Source organism: Talaromyces atroroseus (assembly GCF_001907595.1).
Source record: "Talaromyces atroroseus strain IBT 11181 chromosome Unknown scaffold_0, whole genome shotgun sequence".
Lineage (NCBI taxonomy): Eukaryota > Fungi > Ascomycota > Eurotiomycetes > Eurotiales > Trichocomaceae > Talaromyces > Talaromyces atroroseus.
In genome coordinates this window covers 205,787-228,229 of record NW_017971432.1, presented here as the reverse complement: position 1 = coordinate 228,229, position 22,443 = coordinate 205,787, and the positions used below count along the sequence as shown (strand labels likewise).

Here is a 22,443-nt window from a genome sequence, read left to right as displayed (position 1 = left end):
TCCTGAGCAGGAAATGGGATGGACATGACAAAAAATAAATAAAAAAATTCATTACTTTTTCCCTTTCTTTCCTTCTCTTTCCTCTTATCTTCTTCTCTTCGCATATGAGAAAGGGAAGTTTCATATTTCTATCCAAGTAAATCCCCATTCCCCCCCGGTCTCGTGGACGATGACTGGGTAGAAGATGAGAAACCAGCGCTACCAGCGGAACCCCAAATACCGGCACTAGATTTCTCCTTTGCCATACTTGCCAGATTGGGTCCTTTATTGTTGGAGGTGTTCTTCTGAATGCCGGCGTTGGCGCTGGCGGTGCTCCAGAGGGATCCGAAGACGTCGCCGCCGGCACTTGATTTTGATGTTGATGTCGGTTTTGTGGTTGCGGCGGCGGCTGTTGGTGAGGTTAGGGATGAGAAGGAGGTGCTGCTTCCTACACTCGGTCTGCCGCCAATTGATGAGGTTGTGGTGGTGGTAGGTGTGGATAGTGCGGCGTTGACGGATGTATAGTAGTTTGGTGTCGCGGCTTGGAAGCCTGATGGTTTAATGGCAGGTTGTTGTGGGGCTGGAGCTGGAGCTGGAGCTGCAAATGCAGATCCTGAAGATAGTGGCGGTGGTGATAATGTGGTTGAGCTGGCTGGCGTGGTTGTGCCGGATGTAAACCCTACGAGTCCTGTCAAGTCGGCGCCCTGGGCTGCTGAGACTGGCTTGGGGGCAACAAATTGGGTACTCGGAGTTACTGTCGACGCAGCGGGGATTATCGTGGAGAATTGAGAAGTAGTTGCAGGTGGTGATGCTGACTGGAAGTCATCGAAGTCGTCATCTGCATCCGCAGCTCCCAGGACATCTAGCCCATTACCGCTAGTTGCTGGTTGTTTTCCTGCCGCCGTGGACGAAGAAGACACTACCACTTCCTCATCACCAAAGTCGAACAAGTCTGCTTCTTGCGGCTTTGGCGGCGGCTGCGGCGGCTTAGCTTGTGTCCTTGGTTCTGCCTGGCGTCGAACAGGGGGGGATATCTCATCATCTTCATCGTACTCCTCGAACCGACTGGATCGTCGGGCAGTATCTGCGAAATCGCTAGGATCGCTCGCACCACCGAATCCACCTCCGTCGCCAAACACACCGCCACTGTACCCTCCATAAGAATCGCTGCCAAAACCGCCATATCTACCGCCGCTAGCACCGCCGCTAGAAAACCCTCCACCCATGCTTCCTTCCATACCGCCGAACTTGTTACGGTTGGCGCGAGATTTCTTCCGTTCTGCGCGAATAGCATCCACATCGCCTAGCAGCTTCACCAGCTCCTGAGATCGATTGCGCACGTTAATACCCTGGTCCTTGCCATTATTGTCAATGTAGTGGAATTGGCGCAGCATTCGCAGTAGAGAAAGGTGTGATCTCGCATCGTCAACAACGCGCTCGGAACCGTTCTTGACAAGGAATTCGAGAAGTTGCAGTGCCTGTCAATCGATCGTCAACTTTCATTCCTTGACAAATACACTTCCATGGCGCGTAAAGGGTCTGCTCTGACCTTATATATTTGTCTCCATTCCTCTGCCGTTTTCTCTGTGAATCGTTTGTAGATCATAGGCATGATTTCGTTGAGTAAATGACTGAATGCGAGAAGAAAAATATGTCAGTCACTAAACCTATAGCCTCGCTTCGTATGGCAGTCACTGACTAGTTATGTGTGCCACTCGCAATTTCCTGCATCAGGGTAGACGATGCGCCCCACGGCTCATTGTTGGTGGCTTCTCGGACCTAAGACAGTCGCAATCAGCATACCAATTTCAATTCTTTAAGCGCGAGCAATCAATGAGACAAACCTTGGCCTCCATTTCTGTATAATTCATAACAGCTATCCATAGCAAAGAACAATCAGTCAGCACCAATGTTCCAATTCAATGAACAAACGCTACTACCACCGCTTCCGTCTCATTCGGCATGAGGAAAACTCGGACTTCGCTCATAAATCGAGTACCGAGGGGTGGAAGGCGAGCAGGGGAGAGAGAGGGTCCCATTCTTTTTTTTTTTCCCCTTCTTACCATTTTGAACTTTGCGAACACCCGCCTTGATATCATACAAGGTCAGGTTGCTCACCTGGTCTTTGAGACTGCTGAAATCCATTGTAGAAACTTGTACCGGTCACAACCGAGGAATCCGCAAGCCGTTATGCGAGTAAGAGAACTAGTGATTTGGTCGAGGGTTTGGGGAATGTTGTTCTTGGCTCGAATCAATGGAAAAGGAGGTTGTCGGCCAAGGCGGAGATGCCTGATGCCATATGGCTTTAAGAGCTTAGGCTGTGATCCGCCGACCCGCGCGAGCGAATTAGTACTGCGCCGTCGATCACGTGAACACTCTGCACATATATGATTATTAAAGGTGGAACGAGCTATGTAAATATTCATTGGTAGCTATGGTATGATGAAGTTGAATAGTAAGCAATTAGTTTAGTATACTTCAGCCTTCTAGTTAACGTTACATACAGGTATGAGAGAAACAATAAGTCATGCGTGAGAGGCACGTAAACATCGTAACAACCACCAACCAGCCAGCGAACTCACACAAGAGAGAAGAACTGCCTGAAATGGTATAAGAAATATATGCAGTGCTAGAAACAAAAAAGATCAAATAAATAATAAAGCACAATAAAAAAACACACACAAACGATTCGCTATCCTTAAAAACCAGCCGAGACCCCGAGTCCAGCCCTACCTCTAAAGATATCATTGAACGCATTTGAAAACATCAAAACAACACGAACCTGCACGCCAGGTTCCCTTTGGGGTAAGCAAACAAAGAAAAGAGAAATTCCATTTATTCATTATAGAATTTTTTCATAATCAGGTGCACGAAATAATCAACGTTCACTCGTAAGCTGCCTTCAAAGAAGTCGAGGAACTGGGTATTGTTGTACTGTGCTTGAAGCAGGTCATCAAGTGGCACCTGCGCGTTAGCTCCAGGTATCATCATATTGCCACTGCTTCCATCAAGGGTAAACACTCCGACTTCGTTACTGGAAATAGTAAGGTCCACTCGGTCCCATTGACGATCCGTATAACCTCGCCAATGCACTAGAACTCCTTTCTCTGCAAGAGTTCGTGCCGAGTACTTGTAAGAACCGAACTTGAACACTCGTCCTGTTTTCTGGAGCTCACGTTCGTGATCCCACTGTTTCGTAAAGGGCATCAGAAACCTTTTCTTCCCCTTCTTATTTTGAAGGGTAATCATTGAATGCTCAATGTAGTTGTTATAAGTCTCTAGTTGTTGCTCGAGATACTCAGCTTGATTATTAAGCCTTGACAATGTTAATCGAACACTCTCCAACTCTCGCTCGCGTTGTATCCTGCGGCGGTGTTTGGTCCGAATATCCACGGCAATCGCGTTCAAGATATCTTGATAATGGTTGTGCCGGCTGATCTTTCCCACTTGCTCTAATTGCAGAATGTTCTCAAGCGCAACACTCTTCAAATCAGCGTAACTCATAGTGCTAAGGTCTAGCACCGAGTTCACTTCCGAGTAAGCACCCCTTCGTTTATTGTTCGCAGAAAGTTCGTCGTGAACAAGCGAAAGCCACCGCTGCTCATCCTCCTCAGTTGGCGACTTAAGCATTATTTCCATTAGATTAGCTCCAGTCTGAACTCTAATAATGTAGAGGATGCATCGTTTTGTTTCCATAAACAAAGCTCTGACGCCTGCCTCCGGATCTGCGTCATGTTAGTTTCTGGCAATCAGACAATTCTAAAAAAGATGGCTATTCTCACCTTCGGTGTTTGTGAGCCTTGGGTTCAGAGTCAGGCTGATTTCGGACGACCTGACTGCCATGAGCTCGTGTTCGTTGGACTTGACATTTCCGAGTTCCCGTATAATCTCCTTCAAAGTATCGTCCGGCTGTGTGCACAAGAAGTTTATTTCGGACGCGACAAGCTGATGAATAGAGAATATATCGGACATTTTGATGTACAGGGTTGGCTTGGTCTTAGCGTAGAGGTCATTGAACTCGTCGATATCAAAATAAGATTCTGCATCTTGTACAGTGATCACTGATGATCGGTTAGACAGGTCTGGAATGTAAAAGAGCGTTACAGAATGATTCAACCAAACTTACTATCTCCCCAAATTCCACCAAGGCGCTGAATAAAGCTTCCAAGATGGGTATTGAGTGGCTGCAAATAGACACTTTCGTCGCCAAACAGTCGGCCGGATGCTACTTGAGAAAATACCTTGGCAATCTCATTCAGGTCCTTCTTGCCCTTGGGATCTATACTGTGGTCAATTACTCCATGCTTTTCAGGCTCCAGAACTGCAGCTTGAAGGTAGTTCTTCCAGATATATTGTCCAGCCACTTGAAGGATAAGGCCAGGGTCTTCGTTGCTATAGTGAGAGACAAGCAATTCATATAACTCCTTCGCAATGTAACGTATTCCGAAGGGCATTTTTGGAAGCGTCTCTTGAAATCTTGCGAGGAGTTGCTCTGTGATATCACGAAGATCCTCGAGGTGTCGAATAAATATAGCGCGTGTTTCTGGATCCCGAATGGCGACTTCTGTGGATATGTCAAGAGGACGCCTGCTCTTTTGACCAGTACGAAGTTCTTCGTTAATGACAGAGGAGCGATAGATTTGCATTGGATCACTTTCAAGGTCTGTTTCCGAGTTCTCAAGAATCCACTCTTTGACAATAGGATTCAAGATTTCTCGCAGGAATTTTCGGTCTCTTGGTGACTTAACGTATGCCACGAACAGTTTGGTCCAGAATGAGTTGCACCGAATCCAGTCATTCAACGTTGGACAGCTTTGTATTTCCTCTCTAATGGAGCGCACAATTAGCTTAATAAGATAATATTCTTCGCGTCTCTTTTGTGAATAACCGAAAAGTCCCATAATAACATGTTTTGTTTTCTCATATTCCTTGTCGCTAGTATTCTGTTCTCGAAGTTTGCGGAATAACCTGGCGAGGTACTGCGGTTGAGTTTGAAGAAGAAAGAACAACACTTGGTATTGTTCGAGTTTCTTCCGGGAGTTCTTGTTCAACGCTTTGAGATCAGATGGGTCCTTTGAAATGATGTTCTTGTTCGACAGAAGAGACCCAACATGCCCACCAAAATGCTTTTGATGCTTAACAACTTCGTCGAGCGTAATCTTGTTTTTCACCAGCAGAGCAATCTTGATATCCAATTGTGAAATGTATTGATCCGCCATTTCGTTCTGTCTTACTTGCTGGACAACCGTCTTCCGGAGTCTCTCAAATTCAATCTCCTCGTCGAAATCAAAATCACTGTCGTTGAGTAGATGAACAAAGCCCTTGATGGTGCCCACCGGAGGGTTCTTTCCACTCGTAAGGCTCTTGTATGCCTGTCCTTGGATCTTGGCTCTGACAAAACTCTGGACCTTGATAACCTTCTCCATGTTTTGTCGGAAAAATCGTTGCTTTTCGGCAAACCTTAGTCTAACGAGGAAACCTCGGATGTTTGCTTGGAGGTCGGTAACGGTCTCTTCTTCGGCTTCTAGGTCAGATAGAAGATTGCCTACATCGAGGCGGACAAGCATTGCCCGAATGAGTCCCTGAAGCCTGATAACCTCATCCTCATTTTCCTCGAATTGAGAAAGTAGCTGCCCAATATCTCTTCTAACTAGTGCAGCTCGTGTGAGAGATTGCAACGTGGTGAAAAGGGTCCCGTTTTTTTGAAGGCTTTGCAAATCAGAATTTATTCGCTTTCTTAGGAAGAGACCGCGAGTCATAGATTGCAGAATCAGGACCTCTGATTCTGCCTTAGCCAATGCAGACTTCTGTTCCTCAAGCTTAGACCGGGCTGCATTAGCGCGAATTAAACTTTGAAGTTCTGTAAAGGGTTCTTGGTGTCCTTTGAGTTGATCGCGGAGGGTCTTGAGCTGCTTGCGGACATTAGCGGCTCGAATCGAGGATTGCAAGGAGCATGTTTGACTGTCCTTCTGCGCTAGTGCCTGCTTCAGACTTGTCATACGAGCTCTTTCTGCTGAAGCTCGAATTGCTGATTGAATAAACACAACCGATGGAGCTTCGTGCTGTAGCTGAGTCGCGATGTCATTCATAGAACGACGCAAATGCATTGCGCGAATAGAGGCTTGAAGTGTGGTTATCTGGGTTTCGGCACCCTTTGTCTGTTCGACCTTCTCGGAGGCACTTTTTCGTTGCATAGCGCCTCTGATCGCTGCCTGGATGAGTTTAATTCCAGGTTCTTCTCGTTGCACTCGTATCTTCAGCTGCGATACCCGATTTCTGGCTTTTCTACCTCTCACAAGATTTTGGATCTTTAGCACCTCTGGTTCCTTGATTTTCCACCATTCCTCGTCACTTTGTCTCTTGGCGCGTACTAAGAAGCCTCGGGAAACGGCCTGTAGGTTAATGGCAAATTGACGCATGCTTAGGCGATATTCGATAACTTGACGTGCCCAGTCTCCACGTATCCTCGACTGTAGATCAATGATCAAATGCTCATTGTCCCAAAGCTCGTTCATAACGTGCCCTAACTTGACTCGCAACAGAGCGCCTCGTATCTGAGTCTGTATCTCGCTGACAGAGCTTTCATTCTCGCACAATTCACGCTCGATACGTTGCTCCTCTGTTTCCACAGGCTCCGGTTCGGGTTCGGGTTCAGGCTCAGGCTCAGCACCAAACGTAGCGCCCATTCCAGAGAAACTGGGCATACTGACACCAGCCTTATCAAGCCCTTTCTGTGTTTGTTCCAGTTCATGGTGTTCGAATTGTAGTTGACCGACCAAGTTCCCTATACGAAAATCGACGATGCCATCCTTGTAAAGTAGCCACGAAAGAGCATGGATACAATGAATGACCTTGGGGATATTTTTCTTCTCGTACAAATCAATGAGCTCGAACCTAAAAATGTCGGGTAACGCAACTTCGTCGAGGAAGCGAAAAAAGAGAGCTATGTTATCAGAATGACGATACTGTAGGCGTGGATGGTGGAAGATACGAAGGGTTCTGTTAGGATACAGAGCTTGTACAATCTCAGCCAAAGTCACGCCATCTCGAAGTGCTTCCTCTAATTGAACAATTGGTGGAATTTCTTTCCGAATCACGTCTTCTATCCATTCCTTTGCCTCTCCAATGTGACAAAGGTATTCGTAGGCCTGAAGAAACTGTCTTTGCTTATCCATCCAATTTCCGGCTGCCCAAGACGACGAAACATTCTTGTTTTTCGCAGCAGCGGTTCCTCGTATAGAATCTGAGCGTTTAAGGCGTCTTCGTCCCCCCAGACCGACAACAGAAGGAAGAGCTGAATCAAGTGCGAACTCCTCCGTTTCCCCAGACTTGGCAAATTTTGAAAGAGTTCGGAGGTGTCCAGTAGAGGATTTCTGAAAAGTCTCGAGTTCCGGTGCTGTAAATGATGCTGTCAGGTTGGGCGGAAGAGGACTTTGACGGCCGTGTGAATGCTGCGAACGTGGACGAGGAGGTGTGGTTGTTGAGCCGGAGAAATCTGTATTTCCCTGAGACGATAGCTCATTGTCTTGCCATCTGATTTTGCGCTCAGGTGTGCCTGCTGGGGATACAGATTTTCGATACGCAGTTTCATCAATGGTATAGCTTCTGGTATGGCGGGTTGAGCCACCCTTCAATGAGCTTTTGGGGGACGCGTTTGGCGGTTGTGGTAGTGGGCGCAAAGAGCGACGGATATTTCCATATGTTTCTGCGGCAGAAGGGCGTCGCTCGTGCATAGTGGAAGTATTTGAATTGAAAGCGCCTACTTCACTCATGCCACGTTTGTGGCTGAAACCAGCTATAGAAGACGCATTCGATGAGATAGTACTGCTGCGAGTGGGTGTCGCTGTGTTCGAGAAAACAGAGTAGGCTGATGAGTTTGTGGAAGCAACAGAGTCGTGACGCAGCGGACTCGAGGCAGAGTTCCCGATGTCGGTCTGTGATCGTCTAAATGCTGTTGAATCTGACATTACGGAGCGTATAGTGAGTCGTGAAGTGTGCGAAGATGAGAGTCAAGCAAACTGTTCAGCTTCAAGGGACACATGCCTGCGTCCCCAGCGCAAGAATTAGAAAATGGAAGTCACTCAGTGCTTGCACGATGTAAGTACTAGCAGGATCGGGCGTAAACAAGGAGCAGATTGTCGCCGAATCGGGCCTGGCGACGACGTGAGTCGGTAAGCACAGAGCAAGCAAGAAGCAAGTCCACCTTCTCGTGGCTGACGAAGAGCAACTTTAACAAATCGGCCGAATTAAGGCTGAGATGACGCTTGAGGATTTTGATAACAACAAAGACAAATGGGCCGGGGCTAGGGTCGGCGGTTGGTCGCAGCTTCCTCAGGAAAGGAAGCGCCTTCCGCGAGGGGTCGATTGTTTACGTTGTTTACATTTGTCCCGATATGGCATAGTCGCGCGTTGCCGGTTGCTGCGAGGCTGTTACGTCATGTGATTTGAGCTTGGACTGTAATCTCGGTGTAATTACTCCCGTATTTTACACTCCCCGCAGTAAATGTCGGCGACAATTTATCAACGTTTGGTTTCTAGACGTCTATTCCTGCATAGACCGAGCGCAGCGATATAAATGGAACATGGCTTCCTCAGATGGCCCCAAATATGTCTATAAGATCGTTCCGTCGAGTGCGCCCATCCCCGAGTCTTTGCCGGCGAGACTTCCCATCAGCGATCTCGACCAACAGTCGGGATTCATCCATCTCTCTACAGCGCTGCAGGTGCCGAACACTTTGAAATTCTTCTTTAAGGACGAGCCTTGTGTGTACATGCTCCGAATTGGATATGAGAAAGTCCAGGAGAACATTCGGTGGGAAAGTCCCGATGCAAAGGTCTGCGGCCCCCGAGGAGGCGAGGGCATGTTTCCGGTAAGCGGCAGTTGATTCTATTTATATTCGTTGAATGAATATTATTAATGACGCATGTTAAAGCATCTTTACAATGGTCACAAGCTGGGAAAGGACGAGATAGAGAGTGTGGCTACTTGGAAGAATGAAGATGGCTGGGACCGTGCATTAGAGAACGCAGCCTCATGGCTTGTTTATTGAACTTCGAATAACCTTTTGAAGACGCAGATAAATTACATCTAAATACGAGCGATTCGCCGTTTAATTTTACGGGATACTCCATATGAAATCCCACACCCAGTGTGTTCTGGAACGCAGGGAACGAGCCCATCTCTCGTCTAATCGCCAAGTGGATAACAATGAAGGATTTGACCATCTAATAGACAGTTACTCAGCTCAATGCACACACATTGGGATGTGCAAAAAAATACTCACAGTACAGCGAAGACTCGGGGCTGGCTAGGAAAACAAAAGTGGGCGCAACTTCACTTGGTTGGCCAGGGCGACCTAGGGGGGATTTCGAATGCCAATTCTCCATCTGCTTCGCCGGCCGTGTATCTGACTGGATAGGAGTATATACCGCTCCAGGTCTTTCAATATCTGTCCGTCAGTATTATCACTCTTTTGTCATTGTATAAGAACTTCCTCGGCACATACGCTACGGCATTAACCCTTATCCCTTTGGGGATCAGCTGAGACGCTAGGGAGCGTGTGAATCCTACAATTGATCCTTTGGTAGCTGCGTAATCTACCATGCTAGAAGAACCACGGAAAGTGACCACAGACGTTGTGTTGATGATCCTGATAGAAGGTAAAAATACAATCAGTACTGTGCGAAATTCTCGGCAAGCATGTTCAATCTCTATACTTACGAGTCCCCCTTCTTCATGTAGGGCAGTGCAAATTTGGTCATCGCAAACATCTGCAGGATATTGGTCCGGAAAAGATTCTCAACGTTACACATATCAATATCCGTAAAGTTCTTGCAAATGTACTGCTTGGATGCATTGTTCACGAGAATATTGACGCTTCCATAACTATCAAGATCTATGATTAGCAAGGAATTCACAATGGTGATTTGTATGACTTTCTCATACCTCTGGAAGTGCTGATCGACAGCTTTGCGGCAATTTTCATAATCCGTGAGATCTCCGGCAAATAGAGCACACATCCTCTTTTCTGCCTTTACCAATTTCTTTGTGTCTTCAGCGTCTGTTTGCTCTTCGGGGAGATGAGCAATGGTCACATCGGCACCCTCTTTTGCCATGAGGATTGCAACAGACCGGCCAATGCCAGAGCTGAACCAGTTCTCTCTTTAGCGGATGATTCTCTCAGAGGGGAATTGAACGTGGGACTTACTCTCCACCGGTGATCAACACATTCTTGTCTTTCAGCTTGCCGCTTCCAACATACTCGATGAACTCGTCAGTGTGCTCAAGCTTGGTCGATTCACTAGCAGGCTGCATGTTCTTTTCAAGCCTGGGGACATTACGCAAGTTAGTATGTATATAATCATATTGTTAATCTCAACCATTGAGGACTCAATACCCAGGTTTTGATTGGCTTTGGGAAGCTTGCGGAGGCTTGAAAGCGCCATGCTGTGCCGTTTGCTCTGATGCCATCTCGACAGATGAATGTTGTAAATCGACTGATGGAGTTAGACCTGGGATTATTGTATATATACAACCTGTGCCTCCACGAACCTCATTATGTCGTCATTGTAACGGGGTTCGTCTGAGCATCCATGGATGGCAAAATGAAGGACGTTTTCCAAGGTTTTATATAGAGTTACCTAGGTAGAGGTAAAACGTCTCATGCATCTGCTTTAGAACTCTGTGAAGGGGCATGGACCTGGACAGCTGTACCACCACGCACACATTTCAGGTATCGAACTACAGCAATTGATCTTCTAAACAAAATCCAAACCGATCAATGTTACCAAAGACGAATGTTTTCTTTGATGAAAAAGAGATGCCTGAGGATCCATGATTGGCTGATAAGATAGATGATTAAGCCATGTGCTGACAATTCACCGCCTCGTAACGCCAGCCAATCACAGGCTAGCGCGCGCACCGTTGACCCCACAGACCCGAAAAAAAAAGTTATCTGCGTCAAATCCAGACTTGCCCTCTCTCTCTCTTTTTTTCTTCTTTTTTTTTTTTCTTTGGGAAAGGAAACTCTTCCCCGTCAACAGACGCCTATCGGAATCTTCTGTTGACTGTTTTCTCATCTATTCTTTTCATTTTATTTCACTCATACCTGTCAATTTATTTTCCCCGTCATATATCATCATGCCTATCTCCAACGGCGACGCCAGTGGACTCCTCCACACAAAGGGGGAGATCCAGGACTACACCAAGGCTGTGGAAATTCTTGAGAAAGAATATCCCAAAGACGGCTTGGATGTGGAGACCCTGCTTGATTCCGACAAGCACGGTGCTCTGACTTATAATGATTTCCTCATCTTGCCCGGCTACATCGGTATGGGATATCACAGCTCAGACTGTCAAAGATGATTTTTTTTTCCCGCTAATTTCTGCGTGTTTATCAGGTTTCCCTGCTTCCGATGTCACTCTTGATACCCCAGTGACCAAGCGCATTTCATTGAAGGCGCCTCTTCTGTCCTCCGCCATGGACACTGTCACTGAACACAACATGGCTATCCACATGGCCCTCCTCGGAGGTCTAGGTGTTATCCATCATAACTGCTCGGCTGAGGACCAGGCCGAGATGGTCAGGAAAGTCAAGCGCTACGAGAATGGCTTCATTCTCGACCCCGTCGTGATTTCTCCTCAGACCACCGTCGCCGAGGCCAAGGAACTCAAGGCCACTTGGGGATTTGGTGGCTTCCCTGTGACTGGTAGGTTTCCTCTTACTTGTCCTTCTTTTTCTTTATAATCCGATGCCATTTTCATGATGTCCAAACATCTTTTACACAAATAACTTTCGTTCCACCGTAGTCAGCGCAAGCTGTGGGGAGAAAAGATTTCTATCTGATTTATACTAGCTCTTCTTTTTATCACTGCGAGTTTATGATTCTGGCTTAACATTGCAAATTCTAATTCGTGATCACATTAGAAAACGGTACTCTTCGATCAAAAATCATTGGCATTGTCACCAGCCGTGACATCCAATTCCATGACTCCGATGCAGACCCTGTCACCAAAGTTATGTCCACTGATCTCGTGACCGCCCCCGCTGGCACCACCTTGGCTGAAGCCAACGAAGTGTTGCGTAACTCAAAGAAGGGCAAGCTTCCCATCGTTGACAAGGAAGGCAACCTTGTCTCGTTGCTTTCTCGCTCAGATTTGCAAAAGAACCTTCACTACCCCCTTGCGTCCAAGCTTCCTCACTCTAAACAGCTCATTTGTGCTGCTGCTATCGGTACCCGTGATGCCGACAAGGAGCGATTGAAGCTCCTTGTTGAAGCTGGTCTTGACATTGCCAACGTCGACAGCAGCCAAGGAAATAGCTTGTACCAGATTGAAATGATTAAGTATATCAAGAAGACATACCCTCAACTTGATGTCCTTGCCGGTAACGTGGTTACACGAGAGCAAGCCGCGGCTTTGATTGCCGCCGGTGCCGATGGCCTGAGAATTGGCATGGGCAGCGGTAGTGCATGCATCACCCAAGAGGTTATGGCTGTCGGCCGTCCGCAAGCCGTGGCTGTCCACAGCGTTGCCTCATTCGCCGCCCGCTTTGGTGTTCCCTGCGTTGCCGACGGTGGTATCCAGAATGTTGGCCACATTGTCAAGGGTCTTGCCATGGGTGCTTCTGCCGTGATGATGGGCGGTCTACTTGCTGGTACTACCGAGTCTCCTGGAGAATACTTTGTCAGCAGTGAGGGTCAGGTCGTCAAGGCCTACCGCGGTATGGGTAGCATTGACGCTATGGAAGACACCAAAGCCGGAAAGGGTGGCAAGGATAGCAAAGCCAGCAACGCTGGTACTGCTAGATACTTCTCGGAGAAAGACCGAGTCCTTGTTGCTCAGGGTGTGTCCGGATCTGTCCTGGACCGTGGTTCCGTGACCAAGTTCATCCCATACCTTATTGCTGGTATTCAGCACTCGCTGCAGGACATTGGAGTGAAGAGCATCCAGGAACTTCACGAGGGCGTGAATAATAAGACTGTTCGCTTCGAGGTACGCAGTGGCAGTGCTCAGGCCGAGGGTAACGTCCACGGTCTACACAGCTATGACAAGAAGCTCTACTCTTAATTTTATAAGCAAGTCAATAAGGATGTATGAGTGAAGATGAAAAAAAGTTTTGACGAATGTATTATGATTTAGATGCTATAATATAATCACGAGTTGCACTGAAGTTTGATTCCATATAGTAAAAGCTTTGTAACTTGGCTGTTTTCCTGATTAGACCATCTCTTTATGCGCAAGGACCAGCTCTTCCTGGCCCAATTCATATTTACCGTCATAGAAATCCGCGACGGGGAGAAGCATGACGGGCGAATTGAAAGCTGCCGATTTCACGGCTGTATGGGCCCATTCCCAGTCGACAATTTCTGTGATATTGTATTCATTATCAACAAGAATATGGTCAACTTTGTTATCTGCATGTCTTAGAATTTGTCGTTGTCATCATGGCTGCTGGAACCGAATATAACATCATTCAAAATCAAGTCAAAAAGGAAGCGGTGAATCAAATACGCATCGATTGCGCGTGAGGTGTAACACTCCTCTCTCATGATCAGATCTAGCGTTAGTTGAAAGCTTGAAAGGAGGCACTCTTTAGAGGACTTGAACGGCCCCAGCGGCAGCATCTGAAGTCTCTATCAAAGTCCGTCAATGATTCCCGTGCAAAAGAACCCACAGATGCTGTTCCCGGTTGATCTAGACAACCCATCATATCAAACGGGTATTTTTCCAATTCAGAATAGATATCTGCTAGCTGGCTCATGACCCTCTTTCTTTGCTCTGTAGATGGAAGTGCCCAGCGAAGCGAAAGGCCATGCAATTTTTCCATCAGGGTATATGCGACGCCAACTGGGTTTCCTTCATCAAGGTCATAACCAATACCTTAGGGGCAGGGACATTAGTCTTGCGCAGGAACTGCAGTGTAGCGATCTCGCTACGCATAATGTGCGCTCTAAGGTTTGGCGGTGGTGAAGTGACGTTGACTCTTCGGATTCGTGCAAGCCAGCTGACTCCATCTTCAAATTGGATTTCGATATGGTAATTCATACCGCCCATCACAGTAGAGCGCTGTGATCGGTCATACTGGAGGGCGGTTGGTGTAGTGCATCGAAGACCGCCACGCAGAGAGCTGGCCTGGGCAAGAAGTACAGGAGCATTGACCTTGTCCATGGGTGCGGACAGAAGGCTTCTCACAGTCTTGAAAATCACACCTCCACATTGTCATTCTATCTGACATATAAACACCGTTCGTTTATTGAGGGTACAAGTTGAGGCCGCCGAAAGTGGTGAAAACACTTTTGTTGTTGTTGTTGTTGTCAGGCAACGGATTACGGGATAGTCAGGAACCAATAAGACTTCATTCAATTTCGCGAGGCAAGATCTCGTTACGGTCTTACATTAAATAAATATACAAATACATCGATTTATATACCCCGATAATACTAACCAACCCGCCAGCCTTCCCCAAAGTCAGGTAACGGTGTTGAGTCTGTAATATTGGATTCATCAGGGAGACTAGTATGAATGAGATAGCATTTACTAACGCCTGAGCAGGGACGTCGCCGAAGATAATTTCAAACAGAGGTCTAGTCTCAGGAGATGGAACTTGCCACTCCTTAAAATAGGCCTCGGACGTATTCACGTCGTTGGCAGCTTTCAAGCGTAGCACAATGTTAGAATGGCACATCTATCGTGACTACGATATAAGATGCAAAACAAACTGATTTGCAGTGTAGGCTTGAGATGATTAGGTGGGAGCAATTATGACAGTCATTTCCACTCACTGAACTTAACCCTTCTCCTGACTCCCCAGGCAGCTTTTACGAGATAAGTGTATGTTGCGCCACGTCTCTGCCATTGACTATCAAGTAAATCGTACCTCTGTAAGGATGTATACTATAAAGTAAGTTAACTGCTCTATGAGATTCTTGCTTTTTCTAGGACATCCTCCATGTCGAGAATGAGGATCTCTCTGACCCCAGAAATCAGACCATCTGAATCTTGCTTCGAGTTCAATATCGTACTGTTACACCTGTAGAATTAGCTCATTTAATCTGAGAGGAGGATATCCTGTCAGCAGGTCAGCAGTATTCATTGGTATGATGCCATCATACTCAGTGGTTTCTTGCATATTATTGTGACTCGCTGGTGTCACTTGTCTTACTCACCATACACAATGGGAGGTACTTCCCGTTTTCATGCTGCGATTTCCATGGGTCAGGCTTGTGAGGTGCAAATGAACGCTGCATCATTCATATCGTTTCAAGGCCCAAGGCGTGCTATTGGTACCAGGAACCTCAATGGCTGTATTGCCGTAGCCATAGTCTCTGAATGGGGGGCAATTCTCGCTCACATCCCTCCCATGCCCTACAAAACCCATGATCCAAATGCTGGTATGCAAAACCTCGAGGCAAAGATGACAGAGATCATTACGCTATACCAGCAAAACTCAAAAAGTTTCCCCTCCAGCGGGACGTCTCTCATTGTGGCTCCACTTTATGAAAACCAGGTGGCACTGTCTCATCACTTGGACTGCATCAGAGGCCGGTTATTGCGAAATGGCTTGGATCCCAACGTGGTGTATTATCAAGTATCGCGAGGTGGCCACTTCAGCGCTGCACAAGGAACCTGTTTCATCGACGCAAGATAGGGTTATCCAATCACCTATGTCGAGGGCCGGCCTGTTAATTGGAGTTGACTTGGTCTCACTTGGGCATTCAAGCTATTTCCGGGTGAGACAGAGGCCGGATTTAGGAGCTTTAAACCTAAGTCGAGCAATTGCATTTCATTTCCCCCTCTTTTGCTACCAATATTGCCCGTATAAGTGGGCAAATTGTACACGCGGAGTTGAGGTTGGATGCGAGTTGTTTCACGATTGGCAAGAATGATTGATGTCTTGTTGATGAGGCTAGACCACGTTGGGGAAAGGCTGTAAAGCTAGTTTATTTTTGGTAGCCCCGGGTCCGTGCTTTCTCCCCCCGTGTTTCTTCCCCCATGCCGAGGTTACTTTATTATCATCACGGTATTGAATACTACCTTGGTAAGCATGGTTTATGATTTTCTACCCTACAATGACATCGCTTCTCAATGCCCGGAAAATTACCACAATTGAGATAATTTGTTCATGCGTGTGGAAGGCTACCTACCATAATAATAAACGCGCATTTTCCACAAGATCAAACAGTCCGCCAGAATCAGTAGCAATGTCGACAAAGCCCAGGCAGAAAAAGGAACTCGCAGTCCCCCGACCTAGCTCAAGGCATGGCTAGTAGCAATTTTTGTTCTTGAGGGAAAAAGGAAGTCTTTACTAACAAGTAATTAGTGTCGTCCTCATATCACCCCAAAATGAAGTCCTCCTACTCCACAGAGTGAAAACATCGACCTCATATGCATCCGCACATGTTTTTCCAGGAGGCAACATATCGCCTTTACATGATGGGGAATATGCTTTTGACAAGGAAGACCCGCGACGACATTACGATGCACCCAACTACCGAAATGCAGCTATTCGCGAGCTTTTCGAAGAAAGTGGTATTCTGCTTGCCAAAGACAAGCAGGATAGCCTGTCAGGTCTCTTCCATGTAAATGATGCAGAAAGGGAGCAGGGAAGGCGAGATATCCATAGTAATAAGATAGGGTTTTCTGAATGGCTTCGGAAACAGCATGCCACGGCCGAGCCGGATATAGGTATGTATAGACCCCCTTTCTGGCCTCGATATTGAGATTGACGTTGACCTCAATATGCAGATGGCCTGATACCATTCACACATTGGATAACCCCGACGAACTTACCAAAGAGATTCACAACACAGATGTACCTCTACTTCCTACCCATCCCTACCAAGGAGCATTCTGCACAGAATACAGCAACTACAACAGCACAGGGACTGCCCAAAGATGGCCGACAAGAAGTCCAAGTACCCACTTCTGATGGCGGAATAGAAATTAACGAGGCCAGATTTCTACCAGCGTCGACATGGTTACAGAAAGCGCGTGCTGGCGAGATTATTCTCTATCCGCCTCAATATCTATTGCTTTCGATTGTGTCGCAATTTCTCGACCAGACCGCCCCTCACCAAGGCCCAAACTCGACCGTTGAAGAACTAATAGAAGAAGAGGAGAAAGAACGACACAGCCGCAGAAATAATCTACTCCAATTCATTCTTACTGACAACCCGCCATGGACAGACAAATTCGTATGTCCTAAGACAATGAAGCTTCTTGACGACAAGAGGTCTGTTCTCGCATTGGATGAACCTGGCCCGGAGCTGCATGGATCAGGGAAGAAGGGAGTGTTTGATCGGGTGATTTTGGTTCGATTTGACAAGGATGGGCCCCATGATGTGGATGTTTGTTGGAGAAAGGATGTACTGGGGGACCTTAAGAGTGCTTTATAGGCCCATATGTGTATATAGATATATGTTATTTACTATGCTGTACCATCGTTAGACAACTGTGTCTCGTTGGCAGATGAACAACTCTGGTCTAGCCCTAACTCGTGCTCATTGGGCACTTCGTCATCAAAACGCGAGCTTCCAAGGTTCGAGCAGGAGCCAAATTCTTCATTGTAAATATTGTATATGAGGGCCTGCGTTCCATATGAGAGTAAATGCGCCTTCGGTGCTGCCGGTGCATTATTTCATCCCTCCATGATATTTAGATCCTGCATTGCTTCCTCAAAACTCTTGGTCCAAAAGTTCAACGTGCAAAGACATACTGGTGTGCCATCAATCCAAATAGGCCCACCAATCTCGGTCCACTGTTGAAGATTTACATCAGCGTGCTGGCCATCGTTAGTGAGGCACTCGCATTCGCGTTTCTGGCCTGAAACCAACGCTGTTTTCGTCACATTGAGACCCATGGCGAGCGCATGCCGAATAAGTGGATTGAGGCACGCCTTCCACGCCCCAATCGATTCCACCAATTTGAGTATTTGCAGCGCACACACTAGAGCTTTTCTTCCGTATTTATTGAGGGTCCACAAAGTCTCATCCGTATGGGGTTCCTCGGTTTGTGTCTTCACCAAGCCGGCATTGTGGTACATTTTCAAGTAATAGTACAGAATCATCCCGTCTTGTACAAGGGTGTTGATTTTCTCTAATGATGCCGCTACAGAACTATCTGCTCCGCGATACGCCAGCAACAGAGTTCTGGTAGCATTACTGGTCATGCTCCTTGCGTTAGCCAGCTTGTTGATTTTATCTAGCTCCAATTTCCAGTCGTCGAGAATCTCGATGAGTAGTGCATTTTGCAAAGCGCTACTGGGGTGTCTTTCCGTTTTGGATGAGGAAGAAGACTGCCTAAAGACCCATATCGCCTGCAAGAGGCCACATAATCCCAGTTGTACGTCTTCCACAAGGAGTTGCGAGCTTGTAAATGAGTCCGGGCGGTTTGTCATCTCAGATATTCGAAATTCTATTCGTCCAAGTGGTTCCTCTGGCTGTCGTGCATCAAATACATCAATGCCATATGAGTTCCACAGCGCAAAAGTATTTGGGAGACCTACATCAACTTCTTGACGGTGAAGTATGGGTGGCTTTTCGTGGGCAAGAGCGAAGTAAACGTCGAACTGATAGGTCAACGCAAGCAATCGTGTGAGATGTTCGCGCATACTTAACGTGTAAGGAGCAAATGTGCCGCTATAGTGAGTTTTTAAATGGCTTGCCAGTATTTCGGCGTCGAAGGCCCCGAGCTCTCGGAGAAAGGTTATGAATGTGCTTCGAAGAAGCATAGCTCTGGACAAAGCGGTTTTATCGGTGCGATAGAGTGAGAAGATCAGGGTCAATATAACTGCCTGAAAAAGTTCGATTGGCCATGCCTGACCTTCGGGGATCAATTCGGGATCAATCTATAGAAGCATTAGCGGAATGATCTCGCGAGAATGGGTATAGACATATACGAACTAGACTACGTAGCAAGCGCTGTAGTAGGATTTCATGCACCCTGAGGGCATAAAATCTTTCATTCCAGTTAACACTGCTTTGGAACCATGCTCCTATGACGCATACCGATGCAGAAAGGTGCAAGGGCATAGTACTTATATCCAGGCTGAATACTGGCGCGTGAAGGGTAGGCCACCGGAGGTGGAATCTTTTGAAATATGTCTCAAGATACTTGGTCACGAATTCTTGTAATCCATCCGATCCTTCCATAGCCCCTTCTAACGAAGGCTTTTCGGCTACCAGGAGTTCGTATATACCTTCCATTCCACGGCTTAGGGGCCGAAATTCGCCAGTTGTGCGCGGCTCGGACGAGACAACAGTGACATTTTTGAGAAATTCAAGATTTGGCGGAAGATGTTCCCCTTCCGGATGCAATACGTGTTCCGCTGGGAAGTTCTCTGGCCGCAAGCATGTAGGCGACGTTGATATATCAACGTCGTCATCATCCTCGCTAACGGAAGCATTCGCAGCTGCAGACCCATCGCTTGTCGGTACTCCTCTTGATTGACGGAGACAGTTTCGAAGAGTACAGTCAATACCTCGTCGTCTACATAGCGAGCACGGCGGCCCACCGGAGCATTTGGTTTTGTTAGCGCGGCACGCATCGCAGGAGACTACGAGGCGTTTATGGCTCGCCTCATGCAAAACTGAGTGGCGACGAAGTAGGTCTCTTAGGGCAAGCATTAGCTCAGTAGGCCTGGGGAAATTCTAGGAAAGCCAGACTTACTTGCGAGTAAATTGCCGTTGACATATATTGCATATGTATGCTGGTCTATAGTGGGTAGCTTGATGTCTGGTTAGATGTTCTTTGCGGATGAAGCTTTTACCGCAATGGCATGCATGCCGAGCCCTTGGATTCGGCCCTGGCAAGGCTGTCAGCTATTATGCAAACACAATTTTGGAACATAGCCCTCTATTCTTAAATTGCCAAGTTTGATGCTCGCGATTTGGACCATGAAGGTATCTCTACTCACCCAGTCCCGGAGGAAGAAACATGGCCTCAGTGCACTTGATGACGCAATAATCCTCGTTCGATAGTGATTATCACGACTCTTCGGATATACGGAATGCGTGAGTCAACCCGAGTAGTAATTGTAGTGAACGAGGGGGGTCGACGTCGGCGAAAAGTGGGATATTTAGCGGTATCAAAAAGGCCGAGACAAACTCAAAGGAGGGTGAGGTCACGCCATCACAACTAATATCGAGATATCTCGAGAAAAAAAAAAAGGAAAAAGGAAAAAAAGGAAAAAGAAAAAGATCGTCGAAGAGATAGATGGAACAGACATCAAGTAGGGGCAAAACTATGAAAAGTCCAAGTCTGTGGGAGGATAGTTACAGGTGCAAAATACACTATGCCTAATTAGGAAATTCCTTACCAGCATTATAACTACTGCCAATGGCAAGAATATTGTTGATATGGAAATTTATAAGATTCCTTCTGGATAAAAGTACAATATTGCCCAGCCGGTATTGTGACAGTGCCAGCTATAACCTTGCTCTGAAGGCCGCACAGGATTACTAAGTAGGAAGCTTCACCGGTGGGATGTGGGATGTGCAAACACAGCTTAGCAATCCCTGGCCTGCTTAGATATTCTGATCGAGCACTTTTCGTGGCACAATGGGATGACTACAAAGTACCTGGGTAGTTGACCCATGTCGTTGCAATGCAAATGGCTATGAAATAACATATATAAAGAGCCCTTGGCCTGTCGCTGTCTCCGTTCTGGTACCACTTCCAAGGTTATATATAGGAATCTATTTCATCTCTCTACTACTTACAACACTACCCACTCGCTACCATGTCAGCTATCAAGAACGTCACGCTTGTCGGCGGATCTGGCCGCCTGGGCACCTTCATTCTAGACAAGCTTCTGGCCTCTAAATTCAATGTCCAAGTCCTCAGACGCGCGGGCTCGTCGTCCAACTATGCTACAAGCGCAGTAGTTGAGGCTGACTTCACAGATCTGGAGTCCCTGAAGGCCGCCTTTCAAGGCCAAGATGCCGTGGTCTCAGTTGTTAACGATGCCGGTGTCCCCGGCCAGAAGCTCTTGATTGATGCCGCTATCGCTGCTGGCGTCAAACGGTTCCTCCCGTCCAACTTCGGCTCCAACATGACCAATCCCAACTCTCGCAAGCTGCCAGTATTCGCAGGCAAGGTGGCAGTCGAGGATTACCTCATTGAGAAATCAAAGACTACAGACCTAACATACTCGTTTGTGTACACCGGAGGATTCACAGACTTCTGCATCCAAAACAAGGTCATTATTGACTTTTCCGAATACAAGCCCACGCTCTTCAACGGCGGAGAAACTGAGTTTAGCACCACCAGCATGCCAACCGTCGGAGATGCCGTCGTTGGTGTCCTAGAACACCCAGCAGAGACCCAGAACAGGCCAGTTTATGTTTCTGAATTGGTCACTTCACAAAACCAGCTGCTCTCCGTGGCCAAACGATTGGCCCCAAACAAGCCGTGGGCTCCTGTGACTGCGGACTTGGACGTCTTGGCCGCGAGCGCAATAGAGCGTTTCACTCAGGGACAACATGATTTCCCAACCATCATCACTGTCCTGCTCAAGGGAATCCTAGATCCGGAGTATGGAACGAAGTTCACCGAGAACGATAACGAGCTGTTGGGCATCAAGGTTAAATCGGAGGAATATTTGGTTGAGCTTTTGACTCCATTGGTCAAATAGAACAGCATCATAGCTTAGAGTAGATCAGACATAATGACATATCCATCTTTGAACCAATCATTTTTGCCACATCTCCTAGGATGTTATTGCCATAATCTTCTTAAATGGCATGGACGAATCGCTGCAGACAATTCCGAATATGTTATAATGAGGCGGTAAAACTTGAAATCACTCACACACTTTCCCTCAACGTATTTTAAAAAATTTGATTCTTATTTGATGACTTTTTTCTTTTTTGCTCTGTTTCCTTGATTTTCTCAAGAAAGTAACTATATCGGTGGTCGAGAGGTCTCGACGGCAGAACTTCGGAAGAGGTCACATGACCCACAACCCGCAGTCTGCAATTTCTCTTTTCACGGCTAAATCGTATGCAGCGTCCGCCTCCAACATCAAAATCCCACCAGCCTTTCATTCCAGCCCTTTTCCGAAAGCCTCGTCGCATTCAACCCCAATCGCATCAAAATGGAGAACGAAAAGGGAGAGATCGTCGATCTGTTCGTATCCCTCTTGTCCCTCCCTTCTTTTGACATCTTTTGTGAAGCGTGTTGCTAACATGTGGATGAAAAAAAAAATAGCTACGTCCCCCGCAAATGCTCGGCCACCAACCGCATCATCAAGGCCAACGACCACGCCTCTGTGCAACTTGCCGTTGGCAAAGTTGACGAGAACGGCCGCTACACCGGCGAGAACCAGGTCTACGCTCTCTGCGGATTTGTGCGTGCTCGCGGCGAGGCCGACGACTCGCTTAACCGCCTTGCACAGAAGGATGGATACTTGAAGAATGTCTGGAGCGCTCAGCGATAAATTTTTTCTTCTTCTAAACGACAAA

General features: G+C 47.0%; 10 protein-coding genes across 10 annotated transcripts; 5 read left to right on the top strand and 5 right to left on the bottom strand.

Moving 5' to 3' along the window:
* Window positions 1–128: 128 nt before the first annotated feature.
* Window positions 129–2,124, bottom strand: UA08_00080 (hypothetical protein; the record flags this gene model as incomplete). Its single annotated transcript, XM_020260657.1, has 5 exons — window positions 129–1,457; window positions 1,529–1,610; window positions 1,679–1,758; window positions 1,824–1,837; window positions 2,043–2,124. 5 exons carry the CDS (start codon window positions 2,122–2,124, stop codon window positions 129–131), a joined length of 1,587 nt encoding a protein of 528 aa, XP_020124250.1.
* Window positions 2,125–2,814: 690 nt separating this feature from the next.
* Window positions 2,815–7,946, bottom strand: UA08_00079 (hypothetical protein; the record flags this gene model as incomplete). Its single annotated transcript, XM_020260645.1, has 3 exons — window positions 2,815–3,704; window positions 3,762–4,061; window positions 4,106–7,946. 3 exons carry the CDS (start codon window positions 7,944–7,946, stop codon window positions 2,815–2,817), a joined length of 5,031 nt encoding a protein of 1,676 aa, XP_020123779.1.
* Window positions 7,947–8,561: 615 nt separating this feature from the next.
* Window positions 8,562–9,029, top strand: UA08_00078 (hypothetical protein; the record flags this gene model as incomplete). Its single annotated transcript, XM_020260634.1, has 2 exons — window positions 8,562–8,849; window positions 8,913–9,029. The coding sequence occupies 2 exons, from the start codon at window positions 8,562–8,564 to the stop codon at window positions 9,027–9,029; spliced, it is 405 nt and encodes a 134-aa protein (XP_020123778.1).
* A 137-nt stretch (window positions 9,030–9,166) lies between these two features.
* On the bottom strand, window positions 9,167–10,450 carry UA08_00077 (hypothetical protein; the record flags this gene model as incomplete). Its single annotated transcript, XM_020260623.1, has 7 exons — window positions 9,167–9,204; window positions 9,264–9,418; window positions 9,486–9,629; window positions 9,701–9,865; window positions 9,926–10,126; window positions 10,188–10,307; window positions 10,377–10,450. The coding sequence occupies 7 exons, from the start codon at window positions 10,448–10,450 to the stop codon at window positions 9,167–9,169; spliced, it is 897 nt and encodes a 298-aa protein (XP_020123773.1).
* A 669-nt stretch (window positions 10,451–11,119) lies between these two features.
* UA08_00076 (Inosine-5'-monophosphate dehydrogenase) lies at window positions 11,120–13,048 on the top strand (the record flags this gene model as incomplete). The annotated part of the gene is made up of 3 exons (XM_020260612.1): window positions 11,120–11,309; window positions 11,380–11,688; window positions 11,907–13,048. The coding sequence occupies 3 exons, from the start codon at window positions 11,120–11,122 to the stop codon at window positions 13,046–13,048; spliced, it is 1,641 nt and encodes a 546-aa protein (XP_020123772.1).
* A 759-nt stretch (window positions 13,049–13,807) lies between these two features.
* On the bottom strand, window positions 13,808–15,228 carry UA08_00075 (hypothetical protein; the record flags this gene model as incomplete). Its single annotated transcript, XM_020260601.1, has 5 exons — window positions 13,808–14,190; window positions 14,427–14,494; window positions 14,524–14,632; window positions 14,764–14,860; window positions 15,148–15,228. 5 exons carry the CDS (start codon window positions 15,226–15,228, stop codon window positions 13,808–13,810), a joined length of 738 nt encoding a protein of 245 aa, XP_020123771.1.
* A 954-nt stretch (window positions 15,229–16,182) lies between these two features.
* Window positions 16,183–17,376, top strand: UA08_00074 (hypothetical protein; the record flags this gene model as incomplete). The annotated part of the gene is made up of 3 exons (XM_020260590.1): window positions 16,183–16,247; window positions 16,302–16,666; window positions 16,727–17,376. 3 exons carry the CDS (start codon window positions 16,183–16,185, stop codon window positions 17,374–17,376), a joined length of 1,080 nt encoding a protein of 359 aa, XP_020123770.1.
* Window positions 17,377–17,618: 242 nt separating this feature from the next.
* Window positions 17,619–19,917, bottom strand: UA08_00073 (hypothetical protein; the record flags this gene model as incomplete). Its single annotated transcript, XM_020260579.1, has 4 exons — window positions 17,619–18,827; window positions 18,988–19,535; window positions 19,649–19,693; window positions 19,896–19,917. The coding sequence occupies 4 exons, from the start codon at window positions 19,915–19,917 to the stop codon at window positions 17,619–17,621; spliced, it is 1,824 nt and encodes a 607-aa protein (XP_020123777.1).
* Window positions 19,918–20,720: 803 nt separating this feature from the next.
* On the top strand, window positions 20,721–21,614 carry UA08_00072 (hypothetical protein; the record flags this gene model as incomplete). The annotated part of the gene is made up of 1 exon (XM_020260568.1): window positions 20,721–21,614. The coding sequence occupies one exon, from the start codon at window positions 20,721–20,723 to the stop codon at window positions 21,612–21,614; it is 894 nt and encodes a 297-aa protein (XP_020123776.1).
* A 462-nt stretch (window positions 21,615–22,076) lies between these two features.
* UA08_00071 (40S ribosomal protein S21) lies at window positions 22,077–22,418 on the top strand (the record flags this gene model as incomplete). The annotated part of the gene is made up of 2 exons (XM_020260557.1): window positions 22,077–22,108; window positions 22,190–22,418. The coding sequence occupies 2 exons, from the start codon at window positions 22,077–22,079 to the stop codon at window positions 22,416–22,418; spliced, it is 261 nt and encodes an 86-aa protein (XP_020123775.1).
* Window positions 22,419–22,443: the final 25 nt, after the last annotated feature.